The following is a 15,060-nucleotide window of genomic DNA, read 5'->3' as shown; positions in this document are numbered from 1 at the left end:
GCCGCATGTACAGCGCATGAAGCGGTACCAGTTGCCTAAAATCCAACCCTACCTCACCCCCTAACTCACCGTCTTCCCTCGGGCTCTACGCCTGAGGAGGCAGAGGAGACCGCCATCACCCTAGCACTGGCACATTCGGACGCTCTATACATCTTCAGCGACTCCAAAACGGCTCTGTCCAACTTTGCGAGGGGCAGGATTCACGCCCCTGCCTGGCAATTGTTGAAAACCCCTACCCAAAGTTTACCGCGCAGGGTAGAGCTTCAGTGGGTGTCGGCTCACTCTGGGAACCCTGGAAACGAGGCTGCCGATAAATTGGCCCGAGGTTTGATTTGCCGGGCTCAGGTCAGACTCGGAGCGGGCGCACACCTTTGCAGAGCTCACGCAAATACCCCATTTGGACCGTCGGACTTACCCTCCTCCCCACCCCTCTCTTACGCACTCCCAACAGATCCTCTTCAGACGTCTCGAGACCCGCTCTCTTTCATCCCCTCAGCTTTTATCCCACTATTGCGGCACATCCCCTGCATGCTCCCTATGCGGTGACCCCCTTGCCACACTCTCCCATATCCTTTTCGGCTGCCCTGCTGATCCTCCCCTGCGGGGACAGCACGCCATCTCGAGCTGGGAGGACTGGGAGGTCCTGCTTAAGTCTGCAGACCCGACATCGCAGCTTGCTGCGGTGACATGGGCTGCCGACGTCATGTCCCGGCATGACCTACTTGATGCAGTGCGGGACCGCGCAGTGGCCCACGGACCCAGCAGGGTCTAAAACTCACTTGCTCAATAAAGTTTTTCTGTCTGTCTGTCTGTCAAGAAGACAGGAGAGGACCGCTACCAGATAAAGCAGATGTTTGTAAAGAAATGTAGAGGGGGAAGGGGGGGTCGAGTTGGAGCTCGCGGCGAGCCTGGATAGAAAAGAAGCGGGTAGAAGTTCTAAAGTGAAACGCATGGTCGCCAGGCAATTGGATGGATGAGCGAGATTTATGGAGTAAAAATAAGTAGGACAAAAATGGTAGAGTAAGAATATATTGTTGTAATGGAATACGGTTGGTATCATGATTGCGAAAGTTCCACTGAATGACATTCATATCGTTCGTAAAGAGATCTAGGTAAGGGAATCGCCGTGGTATGAGCCATCGCGTTTCTTCGTGAGGGTGGGAAGACAGTTGGTAATGCTTGCACAAAGAATGTAAAAAATCTTGTTAAGGATGCGTTCGAGCTGTATATCGACGCGAGCTTAGAGGGAATTGAATTTAATCTTGCGGCGTATTATGGCTTCCTCATGGTGTTGTAGTCGGTCAGTGTCAGATCGGCGAAATAAGTAAACCTCTACGACTGTCTCTTTGTTAAAAAAATTGCAGTCAAGAGTGGTTACAAGGTGATCTATGCGAGGAAGCGAATTACCAGCTAGAGACTAACCACGTGAAGCTCGAGGTCACTGAAGCGCTGTGAATAGCTGACTGCGGTGGAGATTTGAAAGAGACAACAGGTTGCGATGATAACTCCAGATGGCAACGAATCTTGGGAATAAGACGCGTTGGAGACTGTCTATGTACTCTACGTTGAGGTCTGGAAGATTTCTGTGCTACTGCTTCGTACAAGCCCGGAGGCAAGCAAAACGTGCTTTGAGTAAGAGGAGAAAAGGCATACTGTAGAGGAGGATGCGGACAGCAGATAGGCTTGCCTGGTGATTTGTTTCACGCAGTTGGCAGGCATTTTCTGCACACACCTTACTTCTCTACGCATTGTAAGGACAGGTAAATCTAAAGACAGAGTTCAGTCGCTGAATATTGTGTTGTCGCACATTCCCACCGCTCTTTTTCCACGCGCTTTCTTCTCAGCGGCGTGAAGCACTTCCATGAGAAAGCGCTGCATACAATGAACTTCGCATGAAAGTTTGTGTCTGTGTTGAATTGATTACACTATGCGCGATCAGTATGTCGCAAGCTCATGACAGTAGGTCTTCAGTGTTCTAGTGGCATGGTGTAAGCTAAGCCGCAAGTATATTGGAAGCTTAGGATTCAGCGTAGGTAAAACAAGCCCACAAATATTAAACATTCTCTCAAACCGCCTTTTTGCTTCAGGTATGCTTCCTTGCTGAAGTCACTGTTGGCGCCAGACTTCTCTTACGGCATGTTGTCTGTTCATTACGACGAGTCCCTACCAGCCCAAACATGTGAGTTCATGAGGCCATAATTTAGAAGTTTAACCAGTCAGGAAAGAAATTTCGCCGTTTGAATTTAGGGATGCAATGTGGTAGTACATTTTGATATATTTACAACTGAACCAACGGGTTACGCCTCCACTCGTTAGCCACTAAGGGCTTTACTGATATCTATGCGATCCGTTCGCTGTTGCATGGCCTAATGCATCTACCTCTTCCTGAAAGGGGGAATTATTCTGCTAAGTAATTAAATCGATGTACTTAAGGAGGCTTACACATGAACTAATCAACTATTCGAAAGATACAACACAGCATTCATTCAGGTCGAATATCAGAGGTAGTGTCCAGCGCGGCGTCATCACTCCATTTTTAAGGTGATAACATTAAGGAGCCCGTGCCACAGAAAAGCCGGCGTCGTCGCCGGCGTTGGCCTAATTGACTGCGCGATCGAGAGCACCAGGACAAACCCCCCAAAAGCAACCTAGGTGACAGGTGGGCCACATATGTCACGTGACCATGTGTCATCATCACAGCCTGCCACCTGATTGAGAGCAAACTGTCCACCTTGTCCCGTGGCAGTAAATGATTGGCCTAAAGAGGCGGCTCGGGAAGAGGAACCTGCGTCTCACAAGCCCCACCAGTACCAGCACCTGCCGTCGTATGGCAGTGGCGCATTGCTTAACCACTGCACCAGGAGTGGTACAAGGGCTCCCAGGAATGTAGGAACATAAAGTATAGAATGGCCAATTCCGCATATATATGGGCATTATTCCTTTCACGCTATTCCCTTATTATGACGCGTTCAAACGCAACAACTTTGAAACAACTATTCACGGGGCACATGTAAAAATATATCCAAACTAAGTAGGACACATAGCTCACGACTGTGTGCAGATCTCTATACCTGTGCAAACTATACATAGATCTCCTTGATTTTAAACCCCAAAGTTCACCATTGCTTAACAATCTGTATTGCTCATGATAGCAGTATTCTGGGTGGCATCGTCAGAGAAACAACATGTCAGTGACATTAAACTAGCAGTACACTTGCATTGGAAGCCAACGCTTGCGTCGTCCAAATAGTACAGGCTATGAAAGATTGAAAGTGTTCGCCGTAATGCATTTTAGTGCGAAAGCACATTTAGCTCCATTCGCGGCGAAAATCCTGCAATGACTGCAGCCTCGTGGCGGGTCACATGACTCAATATGGAGGTTCAATTTGTTTGATTTAACGACGTGTCAGACATCAAGCAAAGCCCAGTTATTGATTATCCTGAATGATGATAAGGATGGCAGCACTTGGTATTACACATGACTCGTGTCCCAAACACGGCTAGGAACACGAAATTTACCCTTGAAATGACGTAGCCTATTAGCATTGGCGGTAAATCTGGTTGTGTTTGGATGGAAGACAGGCTTGAAGTAGTCTCAAAATGGAATTGGCCCACCTCCAAAAATGGGGTTTGCACACTCCGCAAGCATTTTAAAATTAAGTTGACCCACGTTCAAAAATGACCCCAGACACCCCAAAATGAGCTTGGCTTAACATAAAGATTTTGGCTGCCCAGCTTCAGAAATTTGAAAATTTAAGAACCAACTTGGGATGCCCCAAAAAAAGGTGTGAACCAGCCCCAGTGTCTGAGAGGCCCTACCCCCGAAAATTTCAAAATTAACTTGACCCACTTTCGGGATCGACCTGGGAAACCCTCAAAATGGACTTGGTCCATCCCTAAAGGTTCGGTCTCCTTGCACCCGAAAATGTTAAAATTTAATTCACCCATGTTCTGAACTGGCCGGAGACACCCCCAAATTGGGCTTAGCCCATTCTCAAATTTTGGGTGGTGCATCCCTTAAAATTTGAAAATTTACCCTTGTTAAGAATCAATTTGAGACACCACTAGATTGGGTCTGGTCCTTCCCGAAAATTTCTGTGGCTCAATGTGCTTTCGCTGAATAATTCGGGATTAGCAATCTAGACCGCCAGCAATCTTAAGCAGATAGCGTTAAAGCCCCGCCGCCCATCGAATCTGTCGTCGGTTTTGTCAGCGAAAAATCATGAGCAGAACTCGGCAGGTGGAGCAGACAGGGAAACCTTGGAGGCAGGGGGGAGGGGGGGGCGGATACTGAGGTCACGTGACCTTGCGGCGTCATCACAACCCGCGGACCGGATTGTGAGAAAAGTGCCTACTGTGATTGGTGGCAGTCAGGATAATGATTGGTCCTTGGGGAAGAGCAACCTGGGCTACACTTGGGCTACTGCTGAATGCAGCTGCTATCGCAGGGCAGTGGCGCATCGCTTAACCGCTGCACCTCTGGCCAAGAGGAGTATGAGGTCTCCGAGGGATCTATGAATGAAAAGTAAAGCATGAACTGCTTATATGGCAGTCAACCATTATGCTTTCGCGTCATACACGTAAGGTGGAGCTTAAGTGTCTCCTCCAATCTTTGTCATAACAAATCTGTCATAACAGATCTGTCATAACAAATGTGTTGCTCTGCATTGTTTGCCACTTTTACATTTTGAGGCTGTTGGTTTCTAGAAGAATAAATAAATATGACCCTGTACTAACCGAGGTAATCCTCAGTCGTGCTCATAAACAAAGCAATATTAAGAAAGTGCTTAAACAATTTTTAATGCGCTGTAGTGGCTGAGCGGCGTTGGCGTTCGGTTGCTGACATGAAGCTCGGGCATTCGATCCCGCCCGCTGCGCAACTAAACTCTTGATATTCAGGCGACATACGGAAACACCTCTGTGCTGCGAGACATCCGTGCACATTAAACAGCCCTAGGTGGTAAAAATTATTCCGGAGCCCTCCACTTCGACATTCCTCAAAGGCTACGTGATGCCACGAGCCATTGCCCATCCCCGAGGCCTCGCCCACCCCTCATTTAGACAAAATGTCCATTATGTCGAAACCACCAAGTCATCGCCCACAGCTAAGTCGCTATATCTTTCTACCCTGACATGCAATGCTGATGCAGATGTCGCCATTCGATTGCCGGAAGACACCTCCATAATGGCGCTGGATCTAGTGGCGGTTGTTTGCAACCGGAGGCGCTTTCTTTCGAAAGGGGCTGCGATCGCTTCTTGGGCACAGGTTCATCTCAGTCGCTACTTGGAATTGTGCTCATCTAGAGCTGCCGTCGTGCGACGCAAGCTGTGTATTTGGCTGACAATAAAACCTTCCTTTATGAGTCTTGCGAGCAAGATAACATACCGTGATTACAATATAGTCCATCTTTTGCCAAGCAATAATTGATGCAAGCAGAAAAATGCATATTTTATAGCTTTTCTCAATTTGTTTGTTTTGTCCCCGAGACATAACCCACCCCTTTTTTCCATTAACTTTAGCCGGTGGGGGTGGTGATGACTAGAGATATTACGGTATATTTTGGGTCGTCTAGTTAAACTGCAACATTTAAAATTGCCTATTTTTCCTCTTTCCATGTATACCTAGGAAATATCACTTATGCGTGTTCACAAAACACGGCGCTCTGTCGTCGCTTATTATTCACCTATGGTCACAGTATGCGTGTTCACAAAACACGGCGTGTTTACAAAAAACGGCGCTCTGTCGTCGCTTATTAATCACCTATGGTCACATTACCTATGGTCACAGCATGCAGCGTACCGTAGAATGCTTCTGGGATCGAAACTGGTGACTTGTTCGAGCGCAAATTTCACACAGAAATGGCATTTGGTCAGCAGAATTGTTTTAGGTCGAATTTTTTTGGTGTACTTGCCTGTACAGATCGATCTTTCGCGGCGACGAGGGAGGCTGTTAGCCCAGGAATTGCACCGGTGCCGCCATCTCGTTTGAAGGCCATGTAGAATCGGTAAACGAGAGGTTTTCTGCGGGAGAATTGAAGGCGCTTTGTAACTAAAGGCATGCTAATTAGTGGAGCTTTGGACAAATTTAGTCTGTTGAGATCATAAATAAAGCAGCTGAAAAATATTCGAAAATTCCGCAAAATACCCCTATTCCCCTCCTTTTGTGGAATCTCCCTGGACGACAAACGAGATCTCGCCACATGTTCCATCGCTGAAATAACGGCTTGTTTTGTTTCTTTGTCGACGCAGAAGATACAAATAACCGCCTTTTTTGACTGATTATGGCAAGCACCTTAAACAAATGTACCAGAAAACAATTCTTCCTACCGAATACAATTTCTGTATGAAATTTGAGCTCGAGCTATGCATCCATTTCGCTGAGAGAAGCATTCTATGGAGGAACAGTTCGTATGAGGGGAAATTTTCTATCACGTTTCCTATCTTAGCGCAGGTAAATACAGTGACAACGGATTCTTGGATATTTCAAGTTATACAAATATAAATATCAAAATCTTCATGCCCCCGCGTCGCCAATTTCATGTTGCATAGCAGATATCATGTGCTAGTTAATATGCAGAAGTCGTGATACAGTAGTTGACAGCTCTCATATAGCTATTGCCGATTTTGCTTCGCCGTTAGCTGATATCTGCAGCCTTTTGATCACATTTTCACCACCTATGCAAGTAGCTGAACAAACTGTGGCTTAGAAAGAGATGTGAATGGCACAAGTGACTCTCGTAACCTTTGGCTCATAGCGAAGCTTCCTGAATTTGTTGTGAAAAAGCGCATACCATCCCCACGAATACCGCGGCTACGTTTTGTGCATAAGAAGGAAATTTCTGTGTGACTTCTCATTAACCCTGACCTCTGCCAGCTGCAGCCACACCATCGACGCAAGCTCCCTAACCTAATCCGCCCAGCAGAGTATCTGGCTCCCCCTGCTGCACTTACCCTCACTGTAATTTGCTCTTTTATCCAAACAAATAATTTATGTCCTTTCCTTTTTATACGCACTAACATGGCTATTCCACTTTCCTGCTTTCATCTAAGATTTCTTTATTATGCGCCTGCTCTCTGACCGATTCCGCTCTTTCCCTCGTTCTTAACGTTGCATGTTTCATTTTCCTTGCCAGATACACTATCTTCAGTATAATTGCAAGCCTTTTTGTTAGCGTACATCATTAAATTTTTAGCCGTTACTCTCTTTCCCTTTGGCCTTTACCGGTATATTTAAGGAGCGTTTAGTGCAACTTGAATAAAACTGCTCTTAATTGTTTCCTCTTCTTTACAGTGGCCCCACTGAGTACAGGAGAAGCTGCAATTAAGGAACACTTCGGTAACTGGCGCCCACACTCTGTCTCTATATCTTCTAGCACGAGCGCGTAGCGTTAAATACCCCGTCGTGTGATCTAAACCATTGTATTTCCCAACCAATCATTAACTTGGTGTGTAAGCAGCTCTGCTCTGAAAAACACCTGCCACGTTGCGCTGCGGCTTATAGCCGTAAGGGCTAGGAACTGACAGCTGACTGGTATTGTGGACTTTGACAACGTTTACGCTCACTTGGCTATTTGCACAACACACGGAAACGGTGTTTTTTCCGTAATTAGTTGCTTCCTGAAGCTGTTTTCATGGTCACAATAAGCTGGCGAACAGGCGTGTACGAAGACGCATCTCCCGAAGCCGCCTACTCTTTATCCGAATCTGCTCCTGGCGCCGGACATATCAGTGTAAGCCCTTCGCACCTACAACAACCTATCGAGGAAAACCAATACGCGGCATCAACTGCAATATTTAGATATGCACTAAAGATCGTGCTTGACCAGTCCCTCTGCTGCCTGACAATCTCAGTATAAATTGATGCATGTAGATGAGCTTCCAGTCAGTTTGCTATTACAGAAGTGGCACCCTTGTGCACGCGCAAATATTCACTTCTGAGTCATCTCCATGCTCTCTTAGCATGAAGCAGGAACAATGATTAATATGGGCACGATTCAGTCTCTTTTGCAGCTTGCGGTCCTTCGGCAGGCTGCAAATGTCGGAAAACGCAGGTTACGCAGCTCTGCAGGCCGTGTTATTTGCTATCGCCCTTTTCCTGGTGTCCCCTGAGGTAGTGTCGCAATGCCGACAGACTAAGATTTAAGAGAAAGCGCTGCCATTTTAACCTAAATAAAAATTTGTTTTTCTGTTCACTTTTTAGGAGACGTCGCCTCGAAGATACTTCTTGTGGACAGTAACGTGGTGCAGAGTGCGCCGTTTCTGTACGGCGCCGGCCCAGTCACCGCGAGCCTGTGGTGTTTAAGCGCGTGAACGGCACCTGCTCACGCTATTCATGGCGGATATGCGCCAAAACGGCAATAACAAGAGAATTTTTACTATTCCAAACCCTACAATGAAGACCACAGCCTAGAACTGGTATCTTCTCCGAACAAGGCATTAAAGGCGGTTATTATAGAGCACCGTCTGCATATAAGAGTAAAGAAAGCTGGCTAATCATTGCTAGATTTTTCTTATAATTCAGGCCCCTGAAAGATATTATGTTTAATTACAAGGCTTGTTCTTCCTTTCATTATGTCACATGGCTGCTTTTTGAGGTGCCAGCAAAATTATGTTCTTAGCAGAAAGAAAGAAATTAAAAATATAAATCTTGCATTGCAGGAGTTCTTATTTTGTTTCGCTCAACACCTATCTTTATTCTTCCTGAGGTACCATTGCTAACATGCAAGCGTAATAGCCACATATTCGCACAGAAAGTTGCATTGACAGTGCAATAGGCGCGATGTGCTGGCTATTCTGCACCGCAGTGCTGGCGGGTGTCGGAAGGCCCTCCACATATGACAGCTTACAGAGCTATGGGAATTCAACGGTAAGCTTTAAAGATAGGCTTTCTCTGTCTAATTCTTGAAAATGCTGAGACATTAAAATCTTTTGCCCTTGCTTATCACAAGGCGACGAAATAAAACGCAATGAATGGGCAGGTAATCAACATTCGGTGAAAGAGCTTCGTTTCTGAGCTTAAACGTAGCATGTGCTAATTTCCCTTCGTTTTTTCCCATCGCCCACACTGTTTTTAGGATATGTAAGCTTAGATATGGCCGACATCTAACATATTCATCGCGAAGTGCCCACAGAACCGTGTTTTGTCCACTGAAGCAAAGCGACTAAAGCAATTTTCAGTACTCAGTCCCCTTTTGATTGACTACAAATACTCCCAGAATGCGGAGCTCAATTTTAGGCGCTCCAAATGTTCAGCGCCTTCCAATTTTCATTGTCGCACCGAAAATTACCCCAAGGACATATCTCAAAACAACCATCTCGAATTTTTTCATCACCAGCTTAATTTACAGCAAAATTCCTTCTAATGGAAGTGCAACTCCGCTCCTTGGAAAATGCTCTTTTGTGTTTTGTACTAGCGTTGGAAGCTAATCATTAGCATGTATTGACTATAGATTTCATATGTAATGCTCTGTTAGCTCTTCCCTTCATTGGTCCCGTTTTACCTCTCACCAAAGCCAACTGACGAACGCTGAGCCGTGCATGTCGATATGACCGAGGTAGAGCGTGTGTTTTCGAAAGTTTTCACAAAGAAGACCAAGGCTAGTATAAAATAATCCCACAGCGGCGATCTTCTACCTACGAAAAGTTGCGGATCAGGCGAGGAATCTTCAAGCAATAAACTAAGCCGCAGCTTAGCTGAAATAAATCTTAAATAATTTTAACTTCGTCCTTCTCCGCGGGAACCTTAGATTTTTTTCCCCTAAGCGCTTTCATGAGACGTCTCTGTAGTTATTCCATTGCTTACCCTTGACGTATGTATTCATTATAATAAGTAACTTTACCATTCAAAGCGTAGCTTAACATACGAATGAAGTTAGACTGCAGTCGCTAAGATCATAGGCATAGGGCGAGTGGTCACATCAATGCGAAAATAGCAACTCCCAGTATTTTAGGATGCAACAAAGTTTTTGGGTATCCAAAATGAGGGATGTAGCATATCAGCCGCCTTAACCTGGTGCATCTGATGGAAATTTTAGGCGCCGTTACAGATTTTAGTCATTGCTAGCATTTCAATTTGCGATTTTTGAATGGACCAAAGCGGATTCCTCTAACGTTTCCACTTCGATATTTTGACCAATATCCTCTCGTTCTACTTTTTGATCCACTACCCTTTTATTGGTCCGCTGAGAAAAAAACATAAATAAAAGAGAGAGGGAGCCCGGGCCAGCATTGCTTTACCGGGCTTAAAGCCAATAAAAAAAAAAGAGCTAAAAGCTCGAAAAAGCTGAATTTAAAGAGAAAAGCAGGAAAATATAAACAACAAACAAAGAAAACAAGACATAAAACCCCAAAAGGCGCAGAACAGGCAGAAGCACAGATAACGTCACAGAGTATGTCAGCACAGATGCAGTAACAGGCACAGATGGTCCAGACACCACAGACAGACAGAAACAAAGATAAAGTCACAGATGATGTCAACACAGATAAAGTCACAGGAACAGTTGGTCCGGACACCACAGACAGTCAGAAGCACAGATTAAGTCACAGAAAATGTCAGCACAGATAAAACCACAGGCACAGTTGGTTCAAACACAGTGTCAGACCAGAGAGAGGTACATCATTGTCTAGCAAAGGAACACAGAGCACTTCTCTGTACAGAGCTTAAGCAGGAAAATGAAAGTGACCAAGGTACTTATCGGGAATGTGTAGGAATTGTGCCGCTGATGAGATGAACCATTTGAATCAGAACAGCACAAGCAACAGGGATATTCAAAAGAGAGGGGTAAGTAGACAGTGTAATGTCAGATGAGCAGAGAGACTTTAAACGGGAAACTAAAGGAGCAGTAAGGGAGCAATTCCGGGAGTAATGACTAACATCTTCGCACAAAACACTGCATGAGCAAATTGAAGAAGGAGATAAGCCAATTTTTTTAAAGCAGAAAGGGAATCGGCCATGCCCACTGAGTAAAGTAATAAGAGGACTCCTAAGTAGACGGTTGGAAGGAATATTGAGCGTATCGGGGATCCAGTTAAATAATTCTGTGCCACCATTATTTTCTTGCCAATAAGCTCGCCATAAAAGAAATGAAGAATGGTGTAAACGGGAACGCACGCAAAGGCGTGAAAGGGTAGAAGTGTGTAAATGGCCATATTGCCCAGCACTACCAGAAGCCTGGTCGGCTAACTCATTTTCATAAATTCCGGAGTGACCCCGGATATGAAATAAAAGAAATAAGGCAAGAGAAGGCAAACGATAGAGATCTTTCTTTATGGGAATAATTGTCGGGTTAAATGAAGTGACTGAAGACAGAGCAGAAAGCAGAGATAGAGATTCAGTGTAGAAATGAACGGGCATAGAAGGTGGGTTATTAATAGCAAACGCAAGAGCAGAATGGAATGCTACAAGCTCGGTGGCATAGGCACTTGAAAGTGGTTCTAAGGATATGCGATGAACGTATAAAATATTTTGTGTGGAGCTAAGAACAACAAAAGCAGCACCAGCACTGTGATGAGTGAATGACCCGTCTGTGTAATTATGCAGTGCACGTTGACACGAAAACTCCAAGGCTTCCTGATAACTAAGTTGAACAAAAGAAAATTTATATTTCAATGAGGGATGGTCAGACCAAATATTAAGTACTGGCTGAATTTCTAACGGGTTATAAAATGTCTTTCCGTAGACAACGTGTTGCCGTAATGTAAAAATCATAAACTGTGCACATAATGGTTCAGATGAATAGGCAATGGAAGAACATTGGCAAGGACATGAAGAGCAACAGTCCTCGTAGTACTGTAGGCACCAGTAAGATCAAGAAGCGGAATGCGTTGCAACGATAAGAAACGATTTCCAAGTTTGGAAGGTGGACAATGGAACCACCAAGCTTGGGCGGCATAGGTGATGGTAGGAAGAATAACCTGATGATACATTAGGCGCAAATGCGATGGAGAAACACGAAAATGGAAACGGAACCAATTAAGGAGCTTGATCATAGATGCAATAATTTGCTCTTGCAAATGATTAACATGAGGAATAAAGCTTAGCTGGGAGTCAAAAACAATTCCTAATAATTTAATATTTGGTTCACACTTGAGACTGTAATTGTCTAGGCGTATAGTTGGCTTACGTTTGCGCAACGCCGGGACTCCATTAAAAAATAAATCATAAGAACACTTTTGAGGGTTTAAGTGAACACGATATTTGCCACACCAGTTTTGGATTAATGTTAAAACATTTGAACCCAATGTTGACAACTCGCGGCTAGTCTTTCCAGGGACAAGGATAATAGTGTCGTCAGCATATGCTTGAATCTGAATAGGTGAGGGGACCGGGAGATTTAAGAGGTCATAAATTAAAATGTTTCAAAGTAATGGCGACAGAGGCGAACCTTACGGACTTCCGACAGAATAAGGTAAAGAAATAGTACAAGAAGGAGATTGATAGGTCAAATATCGTATATCTAGGAAAGAAGCCCAGAGGGAATATAAATATTGTGGACAACGATGGTTTCTTAAAAAAATTAAAGCAATTGTCCCATAAATTCGGTGGTTTCTAGTTGGAACCCCTGGCCGGCACGGCTGGGCCGGCAACAGAAAGGTTGTGTAAGATATTTATTGCTTTCCTTAGTAGTATGGCTGGGCTTAGGCGGATACTAAGAAGTACACACCCCATTATTTTGAAAGTGGCTTAAAACATTGACTTTTAAATGGCTTTAGAAATAATATGTGGCAGTCCTTAGAAGATACTAGCTTCTTCCGTTCGCTTTTCAAGTCTAAGCTCATTCCAGACCTTACCATTCTGTAGTCGCTACAACGCACATTACCGAGGACGCCCAGAGTCTGAACGATGCCAGGTTGAGCGCATAGTATGAAGTCGGTTTCATTTTTAGTCTTAGCATTGGGGCTATTCCTGGTCCGCTTCCTGTTCGCACGTTTGCGGAAGAAGGTGTTCGTGATCCGTAAATTATTTGTACCTGCGAACTCCACTAAAAATTCAGGCGGGCATTTTGTTGACCTAAAGTTCGGTGAGGCCAATGGCTTTAGCGCGGTGTTGCTGCTTGTGTCACTGATGTGTGGTTAAGATGTCAATTCAGTGCACAATTGTTGGTTAATCTTAAATGCTGGTGACCGTGGAGGGTGTTTAGGAGGCATCCATTTGTTTCGATGCCTTTCCACAAACACTGTCCAGCGTCCTAGGCAAGGAGAACTACATATGCGATGGCAGGAAGGAGCGTAGTCGTTAGCATGCTCGTCTGTGGAACGAGAGAATGGTTGTTCGAATCCAATCGTGCACAAAGATTTTTTTATTATCGAGTTGAAGAGCGCAACGGAGGCATCGACGGTATGATGTCACTTCCGTTGTCGTGACTTCCGGTTGGAGGTGTAACGGACGGACAGGATCTCGACCGGGAGTATGAGCCATCGAAGCCTTTCGGCCTTAATAGCTCTCGCCTGCTATTCCTAGAACCTATCCCATAATTGCCTACCACCTGGTCGCCAGCCTGGTTCTTGGCAAGCTTCGCATTAAAGGCGCCCATCAGCACAGTGTACTGCGATTTTACTCTACGCATTGCCGATTTCACGCCTTCAGAGAAGCTTTCAACTGTCTGGTCATCACAACTGGGTGTAGGCATGTAGGCACGTAGGCCTACACCGGCTTCAGCTTGTACCGCTTATTAAGCCTAATTAAGTTACAATAGCTGCCACCCTTTCGTTAATGCTATAGAACTCCTTTACGTTGATAGCTATATCCTGATTAATAAGGAAGCCTACACATAGTTCTCGTCTATCCGCTAATCCGCGATAGCACAGCATGTGCCCGTCATTTTGTAGCGTATACGCCTCACCTGTCCGCCCAACTTCACTAGGCTCTATGCCATCCTATTTAGCGCCCGCTTCTTCCTCGAACAGCACTGCTAGGCCAGCCTCTCTATAAAGTGCTCTAGCGCTAAACGTCGCCAGGTTCACATGCCAATGACGGCCTGTCCGGAGCCAGAGATCCTTCGCACCCTCTGCTGCGTCCAAGCTCTGACTGCCGCCTCGGCCAGTTACTCCGCAGCCGCTGGGAACTGAGGGTCGAGGGTTAATTGGTTTGTTCATAGAAGGTTGTCCATTAGCGAGCTAGCGGTAAGAGGGAAGTAGACGAATCCAGGATGTAGGTGCAGAACAGATATTCGGCTTTAACTAGGGAAGACGATCTTATTGTTCATACAATGAACGATAATCCGACAGCTATGATTGCGGAGTGCGCAGTAGAATAAGGCGCTAGGACGGTTCGACAGGATACCGGCCAGCTATCTCAGGAGACGAAAGATCTGATTAGAAAACGAAAAGCATAAGGGGGCTTTAAACCATACAAACAGAACAGAACGAGCAGAGCTATCGAAGTTAATAAATACCCGCAAGGTAGCCGACCCAAGGAAGTTTAATATGGAGCGAATCAAGCATGCTTTAAAGAACGGAGGCAGCATAAAAGCAGTGAAGAGGAAACTAGGCATAGGTAAAATCCAGATGTATGCATTACGAGACAAGGTGGAAATGTCATTAGCAATATGGATAAGATAGTTAATGGAGCCGAAGAGTTCTACACAAATCTATGCAGTACCCAATGCAATCAGGAAGTTAATGATTGAGCCAGTAGCGCACAGCAATGCGTCATCCCGCCAGTGACGAAAGAGGAAATAAAGAAAGCCCTAGGAGTAATGCAAAGGAGAAAAGCAGCTGGTGAGGATCAGGTAACAACAGATCTTTTGAAGGACGGAGGGGAGAAGGTGCTACAAAAACTAGCCACCCTCTAGACGCATTGTCCTATGACCTCGACCCTACCAAAATCTTGGGATAACGCAAATATTATCTTAATTCACAAGAAAGGAGATGCCAAGGACTTGAAAAATTATAGATCGATCAGCTTACTGTCTGTTGGCTTCGAGGTATTTACTCGGGTAATCGCTAATAGAGTCAGGGCAACCTCTGACTTTAATCAACCAAATGATCAGACAGCCTTTAGCAAGGGATATTCCACGATAGATCATATTCACACCATCAATTAGGTGATAGCAAAATGCG

At 45.1% G+C, this 15,060-nt stretch overlaps 1 protein-coding gene across 2 annotated transcripts in view; it reads left to right on the top strand.

Annotated features, from left to right (window-relative positions):
* The window catches only part of LOC144097439 (putative thiopurine S-methyltransferase), a 60,931-nt gene extending 52,197 nt beyond the window's left edge, over positions 1-8,734 (top strand). For both annotated transcript variants that reach the window (XM_077630156.1, XM_077630155.1), the window contains 3 exons: positions 2,088-2,179; positions 7,292-7,336; positions 8,201-8,734. In XM_077630156.1, coding sequence (XP_077486282.1) covers positions 2,088-2,179; positions 7,292-7,336; positions 8,201-8,310 — 247 coding nt within the window. In that variant the 3' untranslated portion in view covers positions 8,311-8,734. The remainder of the gene's footprint in view (positions 1-2,087; positions 2,180-7,291; positions 7,337-8,200) is intronic.
* The last annotated feature ends 6,326 nt before the right edge of the window (positions 8,735-15,060 follow it).

This window comes from Amblyomma americanum, chromosome 7 (genome assembly GCF_052857255.1).
Source record: "Amblyomma americanum isolate KBUSLIRL-KWMA chromosome 7, ASM5285725v1, whole genome shotgun sequence".
Classification (NCBI taxonomy): domain Eukaryota; kingdom Metazoa; phylum Arthropoda; class Arachnida; order Ixodida; family Ixodidae; genus Amblyomma; species Amblyomma americanum.
This window is presented reverse-complemented; position numbering and strand designations above follow the sequence as displayed.